The sequence below is a fragment of the Phyllobates terribilis genome, unplaced genomic scaffold (genome assembly GCF_046119375.1).
Source record: "Phyllobates terribilis strain yellow unplaced genomic scaffold, ASM4611937v1 Scaffold_4__5_contigs__length_816908805, whole genome shotgun sequence".
NCBI lineage: Eukaryota > Metazoa > Chordata > Amphibia > Anura > Dendrobatidae > Phyllobates > Phyllobates terribilis.
In genome coordinates this window covers 2,576,380-2,597,760 of record NW_027362764.1, presented here as the reverse complement: position 1 = coordinate 2,597,760, position 21,381 = coordinate 2,576,380, and the positions used below count along the sequence as shown (strand labels likewise).

The 21,381-nt window shown below is 47.9% G+C and overlaps 1 protein-coding gene across 19 annotated transcripts in view; it reads left to right on the top strand.

Moving 5' to 3' along the window:
- Window positions 1-9,156: 9,156 nt before the first annotated feature.
- The window catches only part of LOC141264751 (uncharacterized), a 61,647-nt gene continuing 49,422 nt past the window's right edge, over window positions 9,157-21,381 (top strand). For all 19 annotated transcript variants that reach the window (XM_073677023.1, XM_073677022.1, XM_073677021.1 and 16 more), the window contains exons 1-3: window positions 9,157-9,197; window positions 18,898-19,111; window positions 20,146-20,205. In XM_073677023.1, coding sequence (XP_073533124.1) covers window positions 18,913-19,111; window positions 20,146-20,205 — 259 coding nt within the window. In that variant the 5' untranslated portion in view covers window positions 9,157-9,197; window positions 18,898-18,912. The remainder of the gene's footprint in view (window positions 9,198-18,897; window positions 19,112-20,145; window positions 20,206-21,381) is intronic.

Genomic DNA, 21,381 nt, shown 5'->3' with positions numbered 1-21,381 from the left:
CTTTGCAGAAATTAACCTCATTTGAAGCCCTTAGCAAGTCAATGTATGCTGCGGACGTCCGTGCTTATTTCACTCGCTGCAGTGCACAGTGGGAAAAGTTTGTAAAGTTTGCTCCCTCTCTACAAACTTTTCCACATTGTGCACTGCAAAGCTTGCTCCTTTTCTGCAGCAAAATCCGCTGCTGATTTTCCACAGGGGATAAGTCACTTAGGGATGTAATCTAAAGGCTTCCCTTCCTCCCACTGTGGAAACAGAAATATGCGGTCGCAAAATAAAATTAAAAAAATGCTGTTGATCTTGTTGCAGCGTCTCTTTGCATTTTGCATTGCAAAGGGGTGAAATCTGCGTTGACGTCTGCAGCGTAACGAGGATTTCATATCTGCGTGATTGACGGCTTACTTTGCAGATTTTCTCTTTGGAAAATCTCAAATTGATCCCATAGCTCTTGGACTTCCCATCCCCTCGATTGGTCAGGGTCTGACCTGTGGGACCCCCCCACTATTCCTGAGGACGAAGGGACTGATGAATCTATTCAATTTCATGGGGTCAGCTACAGTTCCCTGCACGGCGTGAGGCGCGTCTATGAACCCCCGGGGTCGATCCTTCAGTCGTGTAGGTGCCATATTACACGTCCCTTTGTTCCTGCCAGCAGCTCTTTGCTTTACAGTTGTCCTCATGGGGATGATCCCTTTTTATTCTAACCTGGGGTGACAGTTGTGTTTGCTCTTCATGGCACATGGACAGTCCCTCTCATTGCTCGGCGGCGTCTGTATGTGACCTGTCGCTAGTTTGGTACCGGCATTGTGTGCCTAATTAGCTCTGGAGAGACCAGCAGCAGCGAGGCGGCTTTACTCCTTCATCAGCCGCCGGTATCCTCAGTGCAGACATCCATTTTTAATGAGTTGTGGTTATTAATAGTTGATTATGATGTGTAATATGGGCAGAGGCATAAAATCGAAGCAAACCCTGTAATCCAGCGCTGGATCTGCTCCAGGAGGCTGCGTACATTGCCGCCTTGGTGATTTCCTGTCTGATACATAATGCATTAATATTTTTATATATACTCCCAGCACAACTATGATTCCTTGTCTGCAGCCTTGTTCATCCTGAACCTCCTGTTGCATGCACTATTAGATCTACAGGAGTAACAAACTTCTGTGTGTTGAAGGCTGGTGGTGACCCTGCGGACACTGGAATGATGACTATTAGTGGTTGTCATCGTGGTCAGAACTGCAGCTTTGTGAGATATTACTGCCACGTTTTTTTTTTTTTTTTTTGCCGCAGAAAATCCTCAGCAAAATCTGTTCCAAATTGTGCATTTTTCTGGCAGGTTTTATATTACTCTTTGCAGGATTTTCCAGGCCTCATTGTTAAGAAGCCGCTGCATTGATCGACTTGTGGATTGGAAATATATATATATTTCTATGGATTTTTTTTTTTTTTTTTCCTGCAGCGTGTGGGAAATCTACAGCACGTTTGCTTCTTGTGAACGTTCCCTTGCACACGGGGTATTTTGGGTAAAAAAGGGAAGAGTTTTATTCTTTTTTTTTTTCCTTGCATAACGCCGGATGACAAAGCGCCTTAGATTCTGTAATATTAGGTGCTTTCCACGGCTGAGGACACCTGTGACACGGTGAGAGGTGACCTGTGCAGTGTCAGTGGGTAATCTGCCATCACTTTCCCTGTGACATGCCGTGTTCCTGCTGCTCCCGGGTCGCTCTGCTCTTTGTTGCTGATGACACACGGCTTCCAGCTCCAGGCGTGGCCGGCCGCCTTCTGTTCATTCTGTCGGGGATGAGGCGGCTATTGGCCGGGTACAGCGGTGGTCAGGAGGAGATAGCTGTGACATGACATCAGAGGATCTGAATACGTAGGAGGGAGAACGCTGCATGCTCGGCCAGCCTGGAGGCTGCAGAGCTGCTAGAGCCCTTTATTCCTTTGTCTTTAATGCGGGTCCTGGTGAAACGTGTGACCCGGGTGCAGGGAAAATCTGTATCAATGCCACGCTGAGTAATTGGCGGCAGGAGGCGAGGAGCTACAGATGTTGGGACTATGCCAACACTTCCTGCCCGTGCTTTGGTCACTCCTGCTTCTTTTTAAGAATATTGTGTAGAATGAAATCATCTGTAATATTGTAAACGAATAATGTTCAGGATGTGGGCAGAAAGCTGTTATGTTCTGCGGGCTCCGACCCCTTTCTGTCGTGGCGGCTGCCGCCACCCCTCCGGCTCCGACCCCTTTCTGTCGTGGCGGCTGCCGCCACCCCTCCGGCTCCGACCCCCTCCTGTTGTGGCGGCTGCCGCCACCCCTCCGGCTCCGACCCCCTCCTGTCGTGGCGGCTGCCGCCACCCCTCCGGCTCCGACCCCCTCCTGTCGTGGCGGCTGCCGCCACCCCTCCGGCTCCGACCCCCTCCTGTCGCCCCTGCTTATTGTAACCAGTAGTACATTGATTTCAAACTAGCAATTGCATCCCAAAATACAGACCAGACCCACTCCCTAAAGGCATCCGTGAGGTTTGGGGGTCCATGTCCCCTGTGCGCCAGTGGTCAGTCTTTAGACCTCTGTTGGTAGATATTACACTGCATACTGGCCGCGCCACACAGAAGACCTGACGTTTTGGAGTTGCTCTGACCCGGTCGTCTAGACATCAGCTTATCCCTTGTAGATGGCGCTCAGCTCCTTGTGTTGCTTTTCCTGCTGCCTCCCCTGCAGGCTCCATTGTAATCTATGTGCTATGTCCTGTGGATGGCGTCTATGTTCTTTCTGGTTGCTGTCTTGTCCTGTGTGCGCAGTGAGGTTTCTGGGTGGATTTTGGCCGGCCCTGTGTAGTAATCCTCTGTAATTTGTCCGAGTTTATAGGGGATTTACCGTCTCTTGTTCCACAACCCATAAACCCGCTCTGTCACCTTCTCATAGCTGCAGTTTTATTTTACTGCCATATAACTATTCCCTGTCAGGTGACTCCGGCTCCGCACACAGGGGATGTACGTGAACACGTGGTGGCATTTCAGCTGTGATTTGTTGCTTGGGGGGGGGGGGGGGGGTGTCCTTTTCCACTCTGGACTGTGGAGTAGTTGATGAAGGGGCCTAGTTAAAAGCCCCCTGGGGGTCTGGACCATATGTCTTGCACAAATCCCGTACATCATGGGACACACCATGATTGATCGAGTTTCGGCGGCGGGCCCTGGCGTAGTCCTGGGGGTCCCTGGGAAAGTTGGGTGGTCTCTCTTTATAGTAGGGTATTTGGTGCTGAGCCCCTCTATGGCGGCACTTTTTAGGTTTCGTGTTCGCAGGAAGTTCCTGGAAGGTTTGTGGTTTTGCATCTGGGCCGATTCCCACCTGAAGTTAATGGAGCTTGACAGATTTCATAGACGCGCCTTGTGCACCAGAATCAACGGTAACAAGTCGCAGCACGGCCGTCTCCTCTAGCGACCGTCTCTGGAAAGCTGCTGGACGAGCCGTCCGCGTCCCGGGCGCGTTGCACCTCCGGTCGTGCTGTCTGTCTTCTGTCCCACGTTTCCATTTACTTAGTCTTTGTGCCTCCGGGGGCTCGTCTCATGGCTGCACATGATCTTGGGGGGAGAATGCACACTAATGGGACCTGCTGCTTCCCTTTTACCTCTTGCTTTACACTGCAGCTTTGCTCCTTTAGGCCACAGACTTAAGGTGGTGATTTGCTTTTCCACCATGCTTTACACTGCAGTAAATCTTGTTCAAATTAGCTGCTGTATCAAATAAGGCTAGGGTTATTATTAAGCTCCTGTACAAGCAACTAAATCCTCTGGATGAAGATTATTGCTTAATTACTTCACTTAAAGCGAGGAGAAGCCTCGTTAAATGACCAGTCGGTCAGAATCCACTATGAATATCCAGCCTTTCTGTGTAGGTACGGACTCACACGGTGCATTTTTGGGTGTATACTCCTAATGGAGGCGGACACCCAGGCGCAGTCTATTATGTTCGGGTGTCCACCCCCGATATGCCCGAGATGATGTCCAACAGAACACACTGTGACTCCCATCTGCACCATTATAGTCAATGGTCCTGTCGGTTTTGGTTGCATGCTCCCATTTTGCTGGGGGTTCAGATGTAAGCCCCGACAGGACCACTGAAAGTGGCGAAGAACAGTGTGTAAGGGGCCTTAGTCATTTCAGGTGACTTTTCAGAACAGTCTGTCATACGTGTACCTGAGGGACACTTTCTGGACTTGTATTCTGCATTGTTCACCAGTTCGTCCCTCTGCAGGCTCTAACAATAATTTTCAGTTGTCTCTGAGCTGGTGAATGGAGACTGTGATGTGCCTCATACACAGACCTGAAGGATTCGTGCTTTCCCTTCTCTAAGTGGTACATGTTCAGTGGTAGCAGCATGAAGGACACTATATAGCAGCATTAAGCAGTGTACCTGTGAATCCACATATGAAGTGAGATGTGGAAGAAGCATGGAGGAAATTATACAACAGGGCTGAGCAGTGTAGTGGTGAATCCACCAATGGGGTGAGAGAAAACACTTGCTAAAAAAGGAGCAGCATGGAGTACTTTATACAGCAGTACTGAGGATTGTAGCCGTGGGTCCATTAATAAGGTGAGAACGCTTGTCAGAAAGAAGCAGCATGGAGGACATTGTACAGTAGTACTGAGCAGTGTAGCTGTGAGTCCATTAATGGGGAGAGAGAAAACTGTTATTAAAAAGCAACAGCATGGAGGACGTTATACAGCAGCACTGAGCAGTGTAGCTCAATTAGGCTATGTGCTACAATTTTTTCCCGAGTGTTTCTGCATCTCCCTGTCAGAAAAAAATCGCATGCGGATTGTACATGCGGATTGTACATGCGGATTGTACATGCGGATTGTACATGCGGATTGTACATGCGGATTGTACATGCAGATTGTACATGCAGATTGTACATGCGTTTTCCTGCCAGGGACAAGCGGATGTGAAGCGTTCTTCACATGCATTTCCGCATGCGGGTTGACAAGCGATTTTAGCATCACTTGGAAAGTGCTTGACAACTTGGTTACACTATATAAATCCATGCAACCGGCATATATAGTGTGACCGAAAGAATGGTAAAAAATGAATATTATACTTGCCTTCTGATGGCCCCCGGTTTCCTTGTCTCGGCTTGCCTGTGGCTGGCGGTAGACTAAAGGACCTGCCGACGTCAGCGGTCACGTGACCCGTCACATGACTAAATGACATGGCAGGTCCTTGAGCCTACCGCGAGCTGCCAGCAAGGCGAGACAAGGACACCGGGGGCCATCAGAAGGTAAGTATAATATTTTTTTTTTTATTTTATTCTTTTTTTACAGGTACTATGGTACCTGGGTCTGGATGAGTCTCCTGTCCTCCACACCCGGGTACCATCCGCACATTGAAACGCATGGATTCCGCATGTACAGATGCAGTGATGCATAATCGATGCGTTTCAATGCAAGTCAATGGCGGCGAAAACGCAGCGCTTCCGCAAAATAATTGGTAGTGCTGCGGATCTTTCAGCAATGATAATCCGCAGCATGAGCACAGCACATGCGGATAATCATTGGGGAACATGGCAGACCTTCTACCATGCGTTTTATAAGCGTTTCTGCAGCGGAATTGCCTAAAAAACGCATAGTGGGCACACAGCCTATGCTGCTTTCAGATGTGGTAGCAAAAACCTGGTGACACATTCCCTGTAATATATTTGGAGATTTGTCGTAGACACCATTGTGATAACCTGTAAGAAGCTCATCTCTGTAAAACCAATTCCATTCACTGACTGGAAGCAGATTGTAAGTCAAAGGATCTGAAAGTTTCCAAGCTTTCTCCTTCACATTGATGCAGCTTTGGCACAGGAGCGTCCCTTTAATTGCACCCTTTGTTGCACCTGCTGTGTGGACTGTAGATCCTCAGCCTCGATCTATACTCCCAGTCATCTATCATGGTGTTTATGCTAATGTCATGTGTAGGTTCCTGCAGCCCTCCTCTCCTCCCCGTGATTCTGCCGTTCTCTGAAATTCCTCACATTTCTCTGCTGTGGGACGGACTGGAGATTGCAGTGTGGGAAGGCGGAAAATCTGCTGCGTATCCAGAGTAGAGCCGCGAAAACCCAGACGCCACTGCGGCCTAGTGACCATCCCGCTAGTAAACGGGGAACCAAGGTGGCATCCCGTACAGGGGGTGTGGGTGATATCACAGGGCTCCATGCTTCTGCCAAACATGTCAGTCAGGGTCACCCTCTGCCTCCGCGTGCTTGTCTGTAGCAACATTCACACAGTGCAGATTTTACCAGAAATCCACACTGAATCTGCACCCCTATTGAGGAAGCTCGTGTCCAGCGAGCACAATATAAAGGGACGTGTTGAAATTGACTCTAGATTGGTCGGGTCTGATGGAGATTGCCACCAATTTTCGAGAAGGGGGCACCTTTGTCCCCCAGTAGAATGGAGTAGCAGTGCACACGCTCGACCACCGCTTCAATCACTTTCTACATGGTCGCCTCATGTAGAAGTTCTCCTGATCCAGTGGATAGGTGATAACTTGTTACTGTAATACATCTTTAAGTTTACGGGGGCATTCTGGTTGGGAATAGTTGTTGCCAATCTTCACCTCTGCAGTGGCCATCTCCAACCAATTGCCATAAAAGGGGTCCCAAATTCCCGGTGTGGAAAAAAAATAAAATAAAACAAAAGCATAGGTCTGGCATGCTCCTCATTGGAGCCATTGTCATCGCATCCGGATTGCTGCCTGCGACGTATTATAGCTGGAGTTCTCCTCCTGATCCTGAGCTGAACTCCACGCTGATACATTGTACCTACAATGATGGATTGTAGCAAATGTTCTGGATACAGTTGTATCAAACTATCCATGGGGTTAAGTTAGGGCAGTTCTCTGTTTACAAGAAAGCAAAGATATTCCTACAGAAGCCCCACATTTATACAGAATACTAGAAGGATATCAACCTTTCTAGTCTCTGGGATTTTGGAGGTTCTGGAGGCCGACGAGACGCTCTGCACAAGGGGAAGCGGCTGGGATTGTGGAGGCTGATGAGACGCTCTGCACAGGGTGAAGTCACTGGGATTGTGCAATGCTGAAAGTATTTCCCTAACAATGGCCGTCTGACTGCAGTTTTGGCCGCGCAGTCAGCGACTGGCGAGCAGAGAGACGGCTTTTGTGTTGTATTTATTTGGAACGCTTCATTAATACTATGGAAACCTCTGCGCAAAAGATGTCATTCACTGGTGAGCGGCCGTATTCAGCCCACAGCTTCCACCGAAGAAGCCTGCAAGCCCATTACTTCATGCACTTTGCTTTAACAACTAGGACATTGTTTAAAGGAGAACTCCAGAGCCATTCTCGGACTTTTAATATACAGTGGCTATAAAAAGTATGCACACCCCTGTTAAAATGCCAGGTTTTTGTCATGTAAAAGAAACATTTCAGAAGATTTTTCCTCCTTTTAATGTCACCTATAATCTATACAATTCAATTGAAAAATAAACTGAAATCTTTTGGGGTGAAAAAAAAAAAATGAAACCACAATATTTTAGATATAACTCTGCACACCCCTACACGAATACTTTTGAAGTCCCTGGAATTTCTGGCAGCGTTCAGTCTTTTTAGGTCGGGGTCTATCACAGGGCACATCTAGAGTTGACGATCTTTGCCCACTCTTCTTTGCAGCAGCTCCACATCTGTTACATTGCTTGGGCATCTCCTGTGTAAAGCGCCCTCTTCAGGTCACCACAGATTGTCACTTGGATTTAGGTCTGGGCTTGGCCATTCCAGAACTTCAATCATCTTCTGGTGAAGCCATTCTTTTGTTGATTCGGAGGTTGCTTAGGGTCGTGCTGAAAGGTGAAATTCATCTTCAGCTTTTTAGCAGAAACCTGAAGGTTTTGATACAAAATTGGCTGACTGATATTTGGACTGTTCATAATTCTCTACCCTTAACTAAAGTCCCAGTTTGCAGCTGCCAAAAAAATAGTTCCAAAGCACAATGCTGCCCCCATCATGCCTCACTGTGGGTATGCTGATTTTCTAGTGATGTGCAGTGTCTCCTTTCCACCTTTTGAAATTATGGCCAAAAAGTTCTACCTGGGTCTCATCAAACATAACCCGTTCCCCACATGATTTTAGAAGACTTAATGAAGGTTTTGGTATAACGTGTCCAGACTTTCTTTGTCAGAAAGTTTCCACCCGCCCTCCCCCCCTGACCCCACAGGCTGGACATATGAAGAATACAGGAGATAGTTGTCGCATGTAGGACACAACCAGTACTTGCCATACATTCCTGCAGCTTCTTTAATGTTGCTGTCTGCTTCTTGGTAGCCTCTTGGAACAACTTTTCTTGTGTTTTTTTTTTTTTTTTTTTTTTCCCAGCAGTTTTTGAGGGACGTTCGGTTTTAGGTAATGTTGCTGTGCCAAATAGAAGCCCCTTCATGATGTCTTCGGTATCCATGGTAGATCTATTGCCTGGGAATTTATTTTATTTTTTTATTTTTGTACCGTCTCCTGACTGATAACGTTCCACAATGAGATCCTTTGCTGTGTTGTTAGCTGTTTACTGACCAGAAAATGTCAGGAAAATCCTCCTAGAGCGGCGACACTTTCTATGGAGAGAATCAGAATTGCTGTAAATTTTGGCGGCCGTGCACCAAGTATGTAACATACAGAGAATTGTGACTGGCTGGTTCTGAACACAACCACAACCCTTAAATTATCAGATGGTGTTCATACTTATGCAACCACAATAATTTGTTTTCCCTCTCAAAATTGTTTTTCAGTGCATTTGTGCAGATTATAGACGACATTAAAGGTGGAAAATTTTCTGGAATGGTTTTTTTCTTGGTAGGATTTTTAAATGACGAAAACCTGGCATTTTAATGGGTGTGTAAACTTTTTATATCCACTGTCTAATCTATATAGAAATTTTTCTAAACTAGCGTCCCAGAATCTAGAAATTGCATTTTACATAGATCTGCAAGATATCTTAGATTGATGGATCGTCCATGGGAAAGGTTGGGACGCCGACCAGTGACGCGTTCCTGCACCAGCCCGTACTCCGGGGACTTGTCTGAGCTCAGGACCAGACGTGGCGGCTTCAGTAATGTCTATTTTATGTGATTGTGATACTGTGTTCATCTAAGTAACCTGCGTCTCTTTCCTTTTCAGAGAACCTGTAAGAAGGTGAAGACAGGACGCCTGCAGAACAGGTACAGAATCTACAGCGTGTGACCTGTATACAATGCACACATGTCACACGTACACTATGCATCTTCTGCTTCTTAATCTCTTGTAGATCTTAAGTTATTTGTGCTGATATGATGTATCGCTAGGATATACCGTAGTGGTGGTGGTGGGGTCCTGCTTCTGGGACTGCAATCAGTTTGCTTTTTTATATGCTCCACAGCACTGTCAGTCATGAACTGTCCAAGTATTTACATCAGTCCCCTGCCATCTAGTTAGTGTTAAAAATTCCAATCCCGTCTGTTTGTGTAACTGCATGTGTCACCCGAGTTCTGTTTGTAAACCAAGAGGCTCATGTTATACAGAAATATACTGTAGGTCCTATCCTGGCTGTGGAGCGCTGCAGTGCACGGAAATATGGACTCTTATACATTGCATTATCCATTCTATACTCCAGAGCTGCAGTCACTGTGTCCATACATTACATTACTGATCCTGAGTTACATCCTGTATTATACTCCAGAGCTGCACTCACTATTCTGCTGGTGCAGTCACTGTGTCCATACATTACATTACTGATCCTGAGTTACATCCTGTATTATACTCCAGAGCTGCACTCACTATTCTGCTGGTGCAGTCACTGTGTACATACATTACATTACTGATCCTGAGTTACATCCTGTATTATACTCCAGAGCTGCACTCGCTATTCTGCTGGTGCAGTCACTGTGTATATACATTAAATTACTGATCCTGAGTTACATCCTGTATTATACTCCTGAGCTGCACTCACTATTCTGCTGGTGCAGTCACTGTGTGCATACATTACATTACTGATCCTGTATTATACTCCAGGGCTTCAGAGCTGAAATCTCCCAGTGTTGGAGGCTAGTGTCTGCACTTTCTTGAAGTGCTTTCCTTGCTCTGTTGCTCTGAGATCTCTCCCGGCTCTCACTCTCTTGGCTGTTTCCGGACACCAGCTTGCTGACGGTTTCCAGCAGTATAACACTACATTATACGGGGTCGGGTACCTGCGTGCTGCCGGCTCTGGTTTCTGACCTGTACACAGGATCCTCTCCCTCCTCCGGTGACTCATTCTCTGGCCGTCGGCCACACACCCTGCGTGACGGACCATTTTAGGAAGCCGGGCTTTCCTTTTTGGAAGTGATTTGTTTCTTATTTAGCAGGAAATGGGTTTGACTCCTTCGAGTCGTTTGTTTTTTTTCGTTGAGGGGTCGCTCTAAGGTCTGAATGATGGTGGATGTGAACCTCGATGTCTGTCCAGCGCTGAATACAGAAATCCTGTGATCTACAAGATCTCTTTGCTGTCATTGGATGATAACTTTTCTTTTTATGTATCCAGAAGCCTAATCCTTTTCTCAGCTGAGGGGTTTGTTCCCGCGGTGTCATTGTGTTGGTTTGGTTGTTGCTGTGACGCTCCGGTGCTGCCTTTATCTCGGTCTGATGTGTATTTTGTAGGACCGTGACGCGGCCGTAGCTGCTCCTTCTAGTCCGTGTCTATTACTGGATACGGGGACTGGAGTCATACCCCTGTGCTCGCCTCTGTCGACCTCATCCTGTATTGTTTTTGCCAGGTTTCATGTGTCCTTTTTGGCTCCCGGTCCTCAGGGGGAAGAAGTTTGGGAGTGGTTGTTCCTCCTGACGCTCCAGTTGCCACTTTTCTCCGTGTTTTTTTTTTCTTTGCTCAGTCGTGTCTCATTTTCATGTGATGTCTTGTATCCATGCAGATGCGTTACTGTGTCCTGCAAACCGTATCCCTATGGCACCAGTCCTGTAATGTTAGTTTTTGTTTTTCTGGTGATCGCTGCTTAAAGGGGTATTCTTATTTGTGTGAAATCGGACATGCACGATCAACATCCTCGACGATCAGTCAGCCGAACCCACACACGTTAGACCATTGGCTGTAGTCGTCGATATCGGGTGACATTAATCTAATATGTATGGGGGTCTTAAGTCTGTAGACTTCACTTCTTGGCCTTTGTCACGTCTATAGTTATCTTTCAGTTGGAGCCAGAGTTGGCCTGCCCCTTTAAGTGATGATGTGCTTACACTATATTGTTCTGCATCTCTCTAGTAATCTTTTCAGGGAGCATTTAAATGCATTGTCTGCTTTGTTGTTTTTTTTTTTTTTTCTCCTTTTAAATGCATGAAAATTGGGGCTAAAAATAATTTTTACAACTGAGTTTCCATAAAATTTTTGCACCGTTCACTGTCTACATCCTCTGTGTCTAATGAGCTTGTTGTGGTTGAGTTTGTAAAGTCTTTGTCATAAATCAGCTGAGAAGAGCTCGGAAGAACACAGATAAAAGTGGAATGTGCATGGAAATGAAGAACCTGTAAAAGCCAAAATATATAATTTTTATTTTTTTTTTTTTTTAAATGAAACCCAATTGCAAAAAAAGAATGTTAATCAAAGGTAGACAAACCCTTTTAATAACACCGGTGCTTCACACCCCAGTGGTGCTCTGAGCGGCACTAGAGAAGGTTGCTCCAAATTTATTGGAGAGTTCACGCCTCCTGCTGAATTTGGCTGTTATCGTCTTTTTCTCAAAAGTTGTAGAAAGTCTTTTTGCGGCTAAGACACGTGCCGTAATCTGCGATCTCGATGCCATTACAGCAGTTGTATAGACTGATAAATTCGCTCCCCTGCTAATCTAGCTTTATTTTCATGCCATTATCAAGTTCTCTGCTTCCTGACAACAGTATCTGCTCTGACAACTGGAGGAAGGGAATGGGGGGACACAATGATTTTTAGGGGTGTAGACCCCAGTGCTCTGACCGCTGACATGCATAATCTTATGATTTTTGGGTCAGACCCCCATCATCCTTGGTTGCACCGCACCTATATTTGCGGGTGGTAATCTGGCATTACTTCTCGGTGCCTTCCACGCCTCTGTGCATTCATGCATTTGTAGAAAACCCTCAGCTCAGGACGTTCAGCTGCTGTGTCTTCCAGTGAATACCCGTTCAGGACTTTCTATTATCTCTTTATTTCCAGGAGGGACGGCATTTGAGAAACTTTGAAAACCCTTTTTCTTATCACTGAGTTGCTTTGTGCATCATTCTGTAGTCGCATTCAGAGCTGCATTCACAATTCTGCTTCTTGTTCTTGCTCTGACTTTGCATCTCATCTGGAGGGAATAGCGTCACCCATGTATTACAGGTTGAGTTGTACTTTAGCTGTCAGTCCTATGGGTTTGCGCTGTCGGATGCAGTTTTCCTGAGTTGCTCCGGTACCAGTTGTAAATGCGGGGGGTTCTGGGTCCTAATCCAGGAGGTAATTATCTGGGCACCTCCCATAATCCGGGATACATGACGTTACCTGGTGTTGCGTTACGTTTCTGTAATCCAGCTGTAGCTGCTGGTCTCGCGTAGGACCTGTATATGGGTCCTCCAAGTAGTGAATCCACTCGTCGTCTCTGGGGGGGTGGGGAGGGGGCGCTCACTCTTCGTCTCTTGGGACGGTGGGGGGGGGGGGGCGCTCGCTCGTCGTCTCTTGGGACGGTGGTGGGGGGGCGCTCGCTCGTCTCTTGAGACGGTGGGGGGGGGCGCTTGCTCGTCGTCTCTTGGGGGGGGGGGGGGGCGCTCGCTCGTTTGGGATGGTTTCCCCCCCGTGTCCGTGCATGAGAGCAGATTGCTGTGCTCCCAGGGTGCAACATATACAGATGGTATTTTCCAGTAATGTCTGTCCCGCCCTGCGCCGGCTCGCTTGTCGCATGGCCTTGTGTTCCTGTTAACTGGGAGCGAGATAACAACATAAGGGAGCGTCGTCTGACACCTATTTGTCAGGAATGGAAATGATTCGTCATGGATGTCAAAAACTAGAAAGGAAAAAAAAGCTGCTATAATCTAGAAGCCTGACTGTAACCGTGACCGCTGGATGCGCAAAGCCGAATTTGTAGGGTAAAACTAGCGAGTGCGAAGATCTGCTGGTTGTGGATGGACAATATGCTGGATTGGCATTGGGCTTGAAAGGACTTTTGGTAGGAACATTGCGCCTGGCATTCAGCGAGAAAGGACCTCTAGGAGGCGCGTTGTGTGCCCGGCATTTGGCTAGAAAGGACCTCTAGCAGGAGCATTGTGTGCCCGGCGTCCGGCGAGAAAGGACCTCTAGCAGGAGCATTGTGTGCTCGACATTTGGCTAGAAAGGACCTCTAGCAGGAGCATTTTGTGCCTGGCGTCCAGCTATAAAGGACCTCTAGCAGGAGCATTGTGTGCCTGGCATTTGGCTAAAAAGGACCTCTAGCAGGAGCATTGTGTGCCTGGCGTCCGGCTAGAAAGGACCTCTAGCAGGAGCATTGTGTGTCCGGCGTCCGGCTAGAAAGGACCTCTAGCAGGAGCATTGTGTGCTTGGCATTTGGCTAGAAAGGACCTCTAGCAGGAGCATTGTGTGTCCGGCGTCCGGCTAGAAAGGACCTCTAGCAGGAGCATTGTGTGCCTGGCATTTGGCTAGAAAGGACCTCTAACAGGAGCATTGTGAGAAGACCTCTCCAGGACGGCTGAACAGTCCCTATGAGAATGAAGTCAGAGTACTGCTCCCAAACATCCCTTTAAGCAGGATGCCAGGCACACGTACCCCCTGGCCCTTTAATCTCTGGTTTTGAACTGTATAACAGAAGCAGTAAATCCAGCGGAGCTGCGTTGTCTTAAGACGAGTAGTCTGAAATCCTCCTCCTGTCTCATAAGTGGTCGTCCATCCGTCCCTACTCCATGCTTTATACTGCATATCTGCTCCATTAGGTCACAGCAGTGATTAGTGGCTCTAGCTCCGCTGTGTCTGCATGAATTCTCCTGTTTCATCAAAGGTGGTTTGTCTGTCCTTCCTCCATGCTTTACACTGCTGCTCTCCTGATAATTGACTGTGTGCAACCACAAGCTCAGCTCATAGTAGTCAGTACCTGGAGAGCTAAAGTTAAAGGGGTTGTACAGAATTGGGAAAAGGAGGCCGCTCTCCTGGGATAATCCTGGACGGGGCCTTTGCTGCGGCACATCTGCGCGGGGCGCCTGGCCATTGTGCCGTGCACCCGGATACTCTGCAGTTTTGCTGGAAATGGCCGGATTTGGGGTGCAGGTGCTGAGTGCTGCCCGGCCCCCTCCTCCCTTTCTTCATTATTCTACCAATGGCTGGTTTCTGGCGGTAATGAATGGCTGTTGGGAGGAAGCGGCGGTACAATGGCTGCAGGGAAGGTTTACAATCTCCACCTCCGCTGTTTCCGTCTTCTGAGGCCTCTGATTGCCAGGACCAGACTCCACATTACTGCCTAACATGGCCTATCTCTGCTGCCCCCTAGTGCTCAGTCCCCTGCAGGGCATTACATGGATACGGAGCTGAGCTGCTCTCGCTGGGATGAGGCTTTGCTTTGTATGCTTTTTATATGGCTAGGCTGTACAGTACTGTTCATGCATATAATGACTTGCAGGGCCAGGGCGGCTCTCATCAGATCTGTGTCTTGAGCTGCTCTATGGCATCCGCCGAATATCCGCATGTTGTTGTAACCGCTCATCTTAAAGCGCTCTTCCTTCTCCCGTAATCCCCTCTAAGCAGATTACAGGCAGGTTATTTTGGAGTCTGCGGAGAGCGAGGGGATGCTGGGATCTGATCGTTTCACGCTGCAGCGAGTTTACCAGTCCGCTACATGCTGGGGGTTGTAGTCCCAGTAGCCTCAGGTTAGATGGTGCTTGCTGGCACTGTAATGGCCCTACAACACCTTTCACTTATACTCGTCATTTGTAAGTTCTCTGCTTGCTGTCAATGAATGTGAACATTCTTACATCCAGAGGCTGAGAAACTGTCACACTTCCATATACATTGTAGCAGATCGATTTCTGTTACAATGTATCAGTCTAGAATGCATGGTGACTAGTGTTGAGCGATACCTTCCGATATCGGGAAATATCGGATTGGATCGGACCGATACCCAAAAAATATCGGATATCGCCGATTCCGATACCGGAAACCAATGCAAGTCAATGGGACACAAATATCGGAATGAAAATAAACCCTTTCTTTCCTTGTAGGTTAATTCTACATGAAGGAAAACAACTAAGAATAATGTAGATTGTATTACGCGAAAAGCCGGCAATTCATCAGCGGCATACACCGGTACCCGGCAATTTACAACAGAAAGAATAGAGTATCACACATAGATTCGATAGATAGAAACATGTCAGTCACATATATATGAAGTACAGTGATAGTGTTGGTTACTGTACTTGTCATTTAGTGTTAAAATAAAGGATTTATTAAAAAAAAAAAAAAAAAAAAAAATTGGGTTCCCCGTAATTTTAGTCTCTAGCGGAGGTTAAGCAGACGGCTGGGGCAGATGTTTGAAGCCTGGGAAGGGCGTAATACCCACGGAGCTTCCCAGGCTACTAATATCAGCCCACAGCTGAATACCTAGCCTTTACTAGCTATTAAAATGGGGGACCCCCCAAAAAATTACATGGGGTCCCCCCTATTTTTAATAGCTAGCAAAGGCTAGGCAGACAGCTGGGGGGCTGATATTAATAGCCCAGGAAGGATGCCATGAATATTGGCCCCCTCCCAGGCTAGAAACACCAGCCGTCCATAGGATGCACCAATTCTGGCACTTAGCCTCGCTCTTCCCCCTGCCCTGTAGCGGTGGCAGTGGGGTAATAGGGCTGGGGTTGATGTCAGCTTATAATGCCAGCTGACATCAAGCCCAGGTTAGTAATGGAGAGGCGTCTATAAGACACCCCCATTACTAACCCCATAGTCAAAGTTAAAAAACCCCACAAACACCCAGAATAAAGTCCCTTACTTGAAATAAACACACAATTCTTTATTGTTCTAAATTAAACCATACTTACCATCACGTCCATTCCAGCTGAAGCCAACGATCTCCAGCAATAAAAGAAAAATAAACCAACATCATCCTTACCTTTCCATGGTTCCCAGGACAGCTCCAGCTCTGCTACATTGACATGACAGGCTGGATCGCAGCAGAACGCTGCCATCCAGTCTGTCATGCCGCAGACACTGAGAAGCGCAGGCATGCTTTTTAAATTATTTCATGGGAAAAAAAAAAAAAAGTGGGGCTTTGCACTATTTTTGTGTACAGCAGGTTGGAACGGGCTGCCCCAAACCACCAGCTGCCTATTTGTACCTGGCCGGACACAATAATATAGGGAAGCCCTTTTTTTTTAATTATTTCATGAAATAATAATAATAAAAAAATAATATATATATATATATATATGAGCCGAGTTCAATGAACTCTGCTCACCTCATGCACGTCACTGACAGCGTGGGAAAATTCTCCTGCGCTTGCTGTGAGCGCAGGAGAATTCTCTCACGGTCACCGCATGCGCAGCAGAATTCTCCCACGCTGTCAGTGATGTGCATGAGGTGAGCTGAGTTCATTGGCTCATCTTTATGCCGTCACAGCGAGACACTAAGGAGCACAAGCATGCCTGCGCTTCTCAGTGTCTGCGGCATGGCAAGCTGGATGGCAGCGTTCTGTAGCAGAGCTGGAGCTGTCCTGGGAACCATGGAAAGGTAAGGATGATGTTGGTTTATTTTACTTTTATTGCAGAAGACATTGGCTTCAGCTGGAATGGGCGTGATGGTAAGTATGGTTTAATTTAGAACAATAAAGAATTGTGTGTTTATTTCAATTAAAGGACTTTATTCTGGGTGTTTGTGTTTTTTGTAACTTTGACTATGGGGTTAGTAATGGGGGTGTCTTATAGCCGCCTCTCCATTACTAACCTGGGCTTGATGTCAGCTGGCATTATAAGCTGACATCAACCCCAACCCTATTACCCCACTGCCACCGCTACAGGGCAGTGGGAAGAGTGAGGCTAAGTGCCAGAATTGGCGCATCCTATGGATGCGCCATTTCTGGGGCGGCTGACGGCTGGTGTTTCTAGCCTGGAAGGGGGCCAATATTCATGGCACCCTTCCTGGGCTATTAATATCAGCCCCCAGCTGTCTGCCTAGCCTTTGCTAGCTATTAAAATAGTGGGGACCCCACGTCATTTTTTTTGGGGGTCCCCCATTTTAATAGCTAGTAAAGGCTAGGTATTCAGTTGGGGGCTGATATTAGTAGCCTGGGAAGCTCCGTGGGTATTACCCCCTTCCCAGGCTTCAAACATCTGCCCCAGCCGTCTTCTTAACCTCCGCTAGAGACTAAAATTAAGGGGAACCCCACGCCAATTTTTTTTTTAAGTAAATCCTTTATTTTAACACTAAATGACAAGTATAGTAAGCAACACTGTCACTGTACTTCATATATATGTGACTGACATGTTTCTATCTAATCTATGTGTGATGCTCTATTTTTTCTGTTCTAAATTGTCGGGTACTGATGCTGAATTGCCGGCTTTTTTAAAGAGTGTCTTCTGAGCAGTTTGTCAGCTTTTTAAGGTGTTTTCTTTGTGTTTTTATTTGCCTGCCATTGGTTTTGACGGTGTTCGACGAACCGAACCCGAACACTACGGGGGTGGCACAACACTAGAGCCGAGGTCATATCCAATGAACTCGGCTCACCTCATGCACGTCACTGACAGCGTGGGAAAATTCTCCTGCACTTGCCGTGAGTGCGGGAGAATTCTCTCACGCTGTGATGGCGTTCTGATGACAGGCTGGATCGCAGCTGAGCGCTGCCATCCAGCTGGTCATCCTTCAGAGACACTGCAGAGTGCAGGCATTATGGGAACTTCCGATTTCGGTATTCTAAAAGTATCGGAACTCCGATACCGCGAATATCTGTCGATACCCGATATTTCGGTATCTGAATGCTCAACACTAATTGTGACCTCATGGTGTGTACATGTACACCGGGTGCCGGCTGTGCCGCACGCCTGGTACCTGAGAGACTGATACGATCTGAGCTTGCCACTGTCAATCGTGAGGTTAGGAATGGGGTGGGTGCTGTTCCTGATTCCCCATCTCCTTTCTTATGGGACCTGATCACGGCGGCCGTCATCTACTGAAAGACGCCATGTTTGCACACCTGTAAAGCTCTGGAATAGCAATGTATCTTCTGAAGAAGTGAATAAGGGAAAGGAAGGAAACATGGCTGTTATGGAAGGGTTAAGCTTCCAGCGCTTTTTTTCACTCCCTACGGTTTAGTTTTTGGACCGCTGCCTCCGGTCTCGGCTCGGGCGCCGCCATCTTTTTCTCTTCCCTCCTTGTGATCTGTAACTTTTCGCCGTGCTCCATTTTCCGGTTACATCTTTAGCGGTTGCTTATTTTTGATGAGCTTGTCACAATCTCCTGTGGATTAGTGCGCGCGGACGGCCATGTATTTACCGGCAGCTGCCGCATCCCTGGGATTTATATCTATATTTGTGTCAGCGCCACATAATCCGCGCGGAGAGGATATCAGCATTTTATACCGACATTAACTGCTAATCCACAAGAGGCTCCTAGATTTATTCTCATTTTATACTTTTATCAGAAAATCCCCGTTTGACTTCTGCTTGGCTTTTTTTAAAATTTTTATTTTATGTCTTCTCTGTATCTGGGTAAGTGACAGGCGATGAGTGCAATAATGGCTCTGCACCAGCTATAGGGATACTGCCCGTCAGGACTCTAGGAAAGCTGAGTGTTTGTTATATCCAAACTGCTGACCCCCTGATTGTGAGCGCTGGACCGGTCCTCTGATTCTCATTGTCTTCGATCGTCCACTTCTACACATTCTCAATTGTCCCCCTTTTTTTTTTTTTTTATTTCCTCAGACCCAGATATAGAGAATGGCGGACCTAGAACTTGTGGATGCCCTGACGGACGCCCCGCCACAGATTGAGCCGGAGATCAAACGGGACTTCATGAGCTCGCTGGAGGCGGAGCCCTACGATGATGTCATTGGGGAGAAATGCGACAAAGTGGACTACGTTCCCCTGTTGGATGGTGACGAGGTCAACGGCTCCGGAGGCAAACACTCGACTGAAGGTAATCGGGGGGGTGAGAAAGAGGGTGATAGAACTTACATATTGTGACAAGCTACAGGGTTCTGCTATCCATACATTACAGTACTGATCCTGGGTTACACCCTGTATTATCCTCCAGAGCTGCACTCACTATTCTGCTGGTGCAGTCACTGTGTACATACATTACATTATTGACCCTGAGTTACATCCTGTATTATACTCCAGAGCTGCACTCACTATTCTGCTGGTGCAGTCACTGTGTACATACATTACATTACTGATCCTGAGTTACATCCTGTATTATACCCTAGAGCTGCACTCACTATTCTGCTTGTGCAGTCACTGTGTACATACATTACATTACTGATCCTGAGTTACATCCTGTATTATACTCCAGAGCTGCACTCACTATTCTGCTGGTGCAGTCACTGTGTACATACATTACATTACTGATCCTGAGTTACATCCTGTATTATACCCTAGAGCTGCACTCACTATTCTGCTTGTGCAGTCACTGTGTACATACATTACATTACTGATCCTGAGTTACATCCTGTATTATACTCCAGAGCTACACTCACTATTCTGCTGGTGCAGTCACTGTGTACATACATTACATTACTGATCCTGAGTTACATCCTGTATTATACCCTAGAGCTGCACTCACTATTCTGCTGGTGCAGTCACTGTGTACATACATTACATTACTGATCCTGAGTTACCTCATGTATTATACTCCAGAGCTGCACTCACTATTCTGCTGGTGCAGTCACTGTACATACATTACATTATTGACCCTGAGTTACATCCTGTATTATACCCTAGAGCTGCACTCACTATTCTGCTGGTGCAGTCACTGTGTACATACATTACATTACTGATCCTGAGTTACATCCTGTATTATACTCCAGAGCTGCACTCACTATTCTGCTGGTGCAGTCACTGTGTACATACATTACTGGGCCTGTATTTTACTCCAGAGCTGCGCTCATTTTAGAAAGTTCTGCCGTTTCCTTTGGCATCTGACCTTTTTCTCCTGGCGTCTCTCTGGTGCAGGTCATCATCCCTCAGTTCTGGAGAACGGTGAGCACATCACAGGAGACGTCAGTGGATCAGGTATGACGTTACATGCTTCTACTTTCCTCCTTCCATTGATGGTTACATTTATGGATCCTGTGACCACCACTTATATCCCCCCCCCCCCCCCTTATTAATATTATTTTTATTTTATTTTTTTTGTGTAACACATCCATATAGGTTGGTCATCTGATTTCCAGTGTTCTGATCCTTCAGCATTCATCATGATGTTAAATAAAATAAGGCAGAGCCCCTTTCAGGAGAATGGCTCATAGTGCACTTCCATAACCCACACTGCTGAGTCTCCTCCTTTATTTGCTACGGGATTACCTGTCCTGTGTAATCCGGGCATTGATGACAGGACGCCTCGTTCTCCTGTTTACCCAGGATCTGGCGCGTGTGTGCGCTCGTGGGGAGTGTGCGCAGCAGTCGCTGTGGTGTGTGATTCCTGCTTCTTTCACCAGTGATTCACAACTTTAATCAAAAATGAAATGCTTAAGTGTTATTTATGCAAATAATCTGAACGTCCCGGTGGGTCGGTGTCCTGACATGTGACGGTTGCACGTCTGTCGCCAGTCAGTGCCTGCACAGCGGTCTGCTGCGGGGGGGAGTGCGCACTGCTCTGCTGCGGGGGGGGGGGGAGTGCGCACTGCTCTGCTGCGGGGGGGGGGGGGGGGGGGGAGTGCTCACTGCTCTGCTGCGGGGGGGGGGGGGGGGGAGTGCGCACTGCTCTGCTGCGGGGGGGGGGGGGGAGTGCGCACTGCTCTGCTGCGGGGGGGGGGGGGGGAGTGCGCACTGCTCTGCTGCGGGGGGGGGGGGGGGAGTGCGCACTGCTCTGCTGCGGGGGGGGGGGGGGGGGAGTGCGCACTGCTCTGCTGCGGGGGGGGGTGCGCACTGCTCTGCTGCGGGGGGGGGGGAGTGCGCACTGCTCTGCTGCGGGGGGGGGGAGTGCGCACTGCTCTGCTGCGGGGGGGGGGAGTGCGCACTGCTCTGCTGCGGGGGGGGGGGGGGAGTGCGCACTGCTCTGCGGGGGGGGGGGGAGTGCGCACTGCTCTGCTGCGGGGGGGGGAGTGCGCACTGCTCTGCTGCGGGGGGGGGAGTGCGCACTGCTCTGCTGCGGGGGGGGGAGTGCGCACTGCTCTGCTGCGGGGGGGGGGGAAGTGCGCACTGCTCTGCTGCGGGGGGGGGGAGTGCGCACCTGCTCTGCTGCGGGGG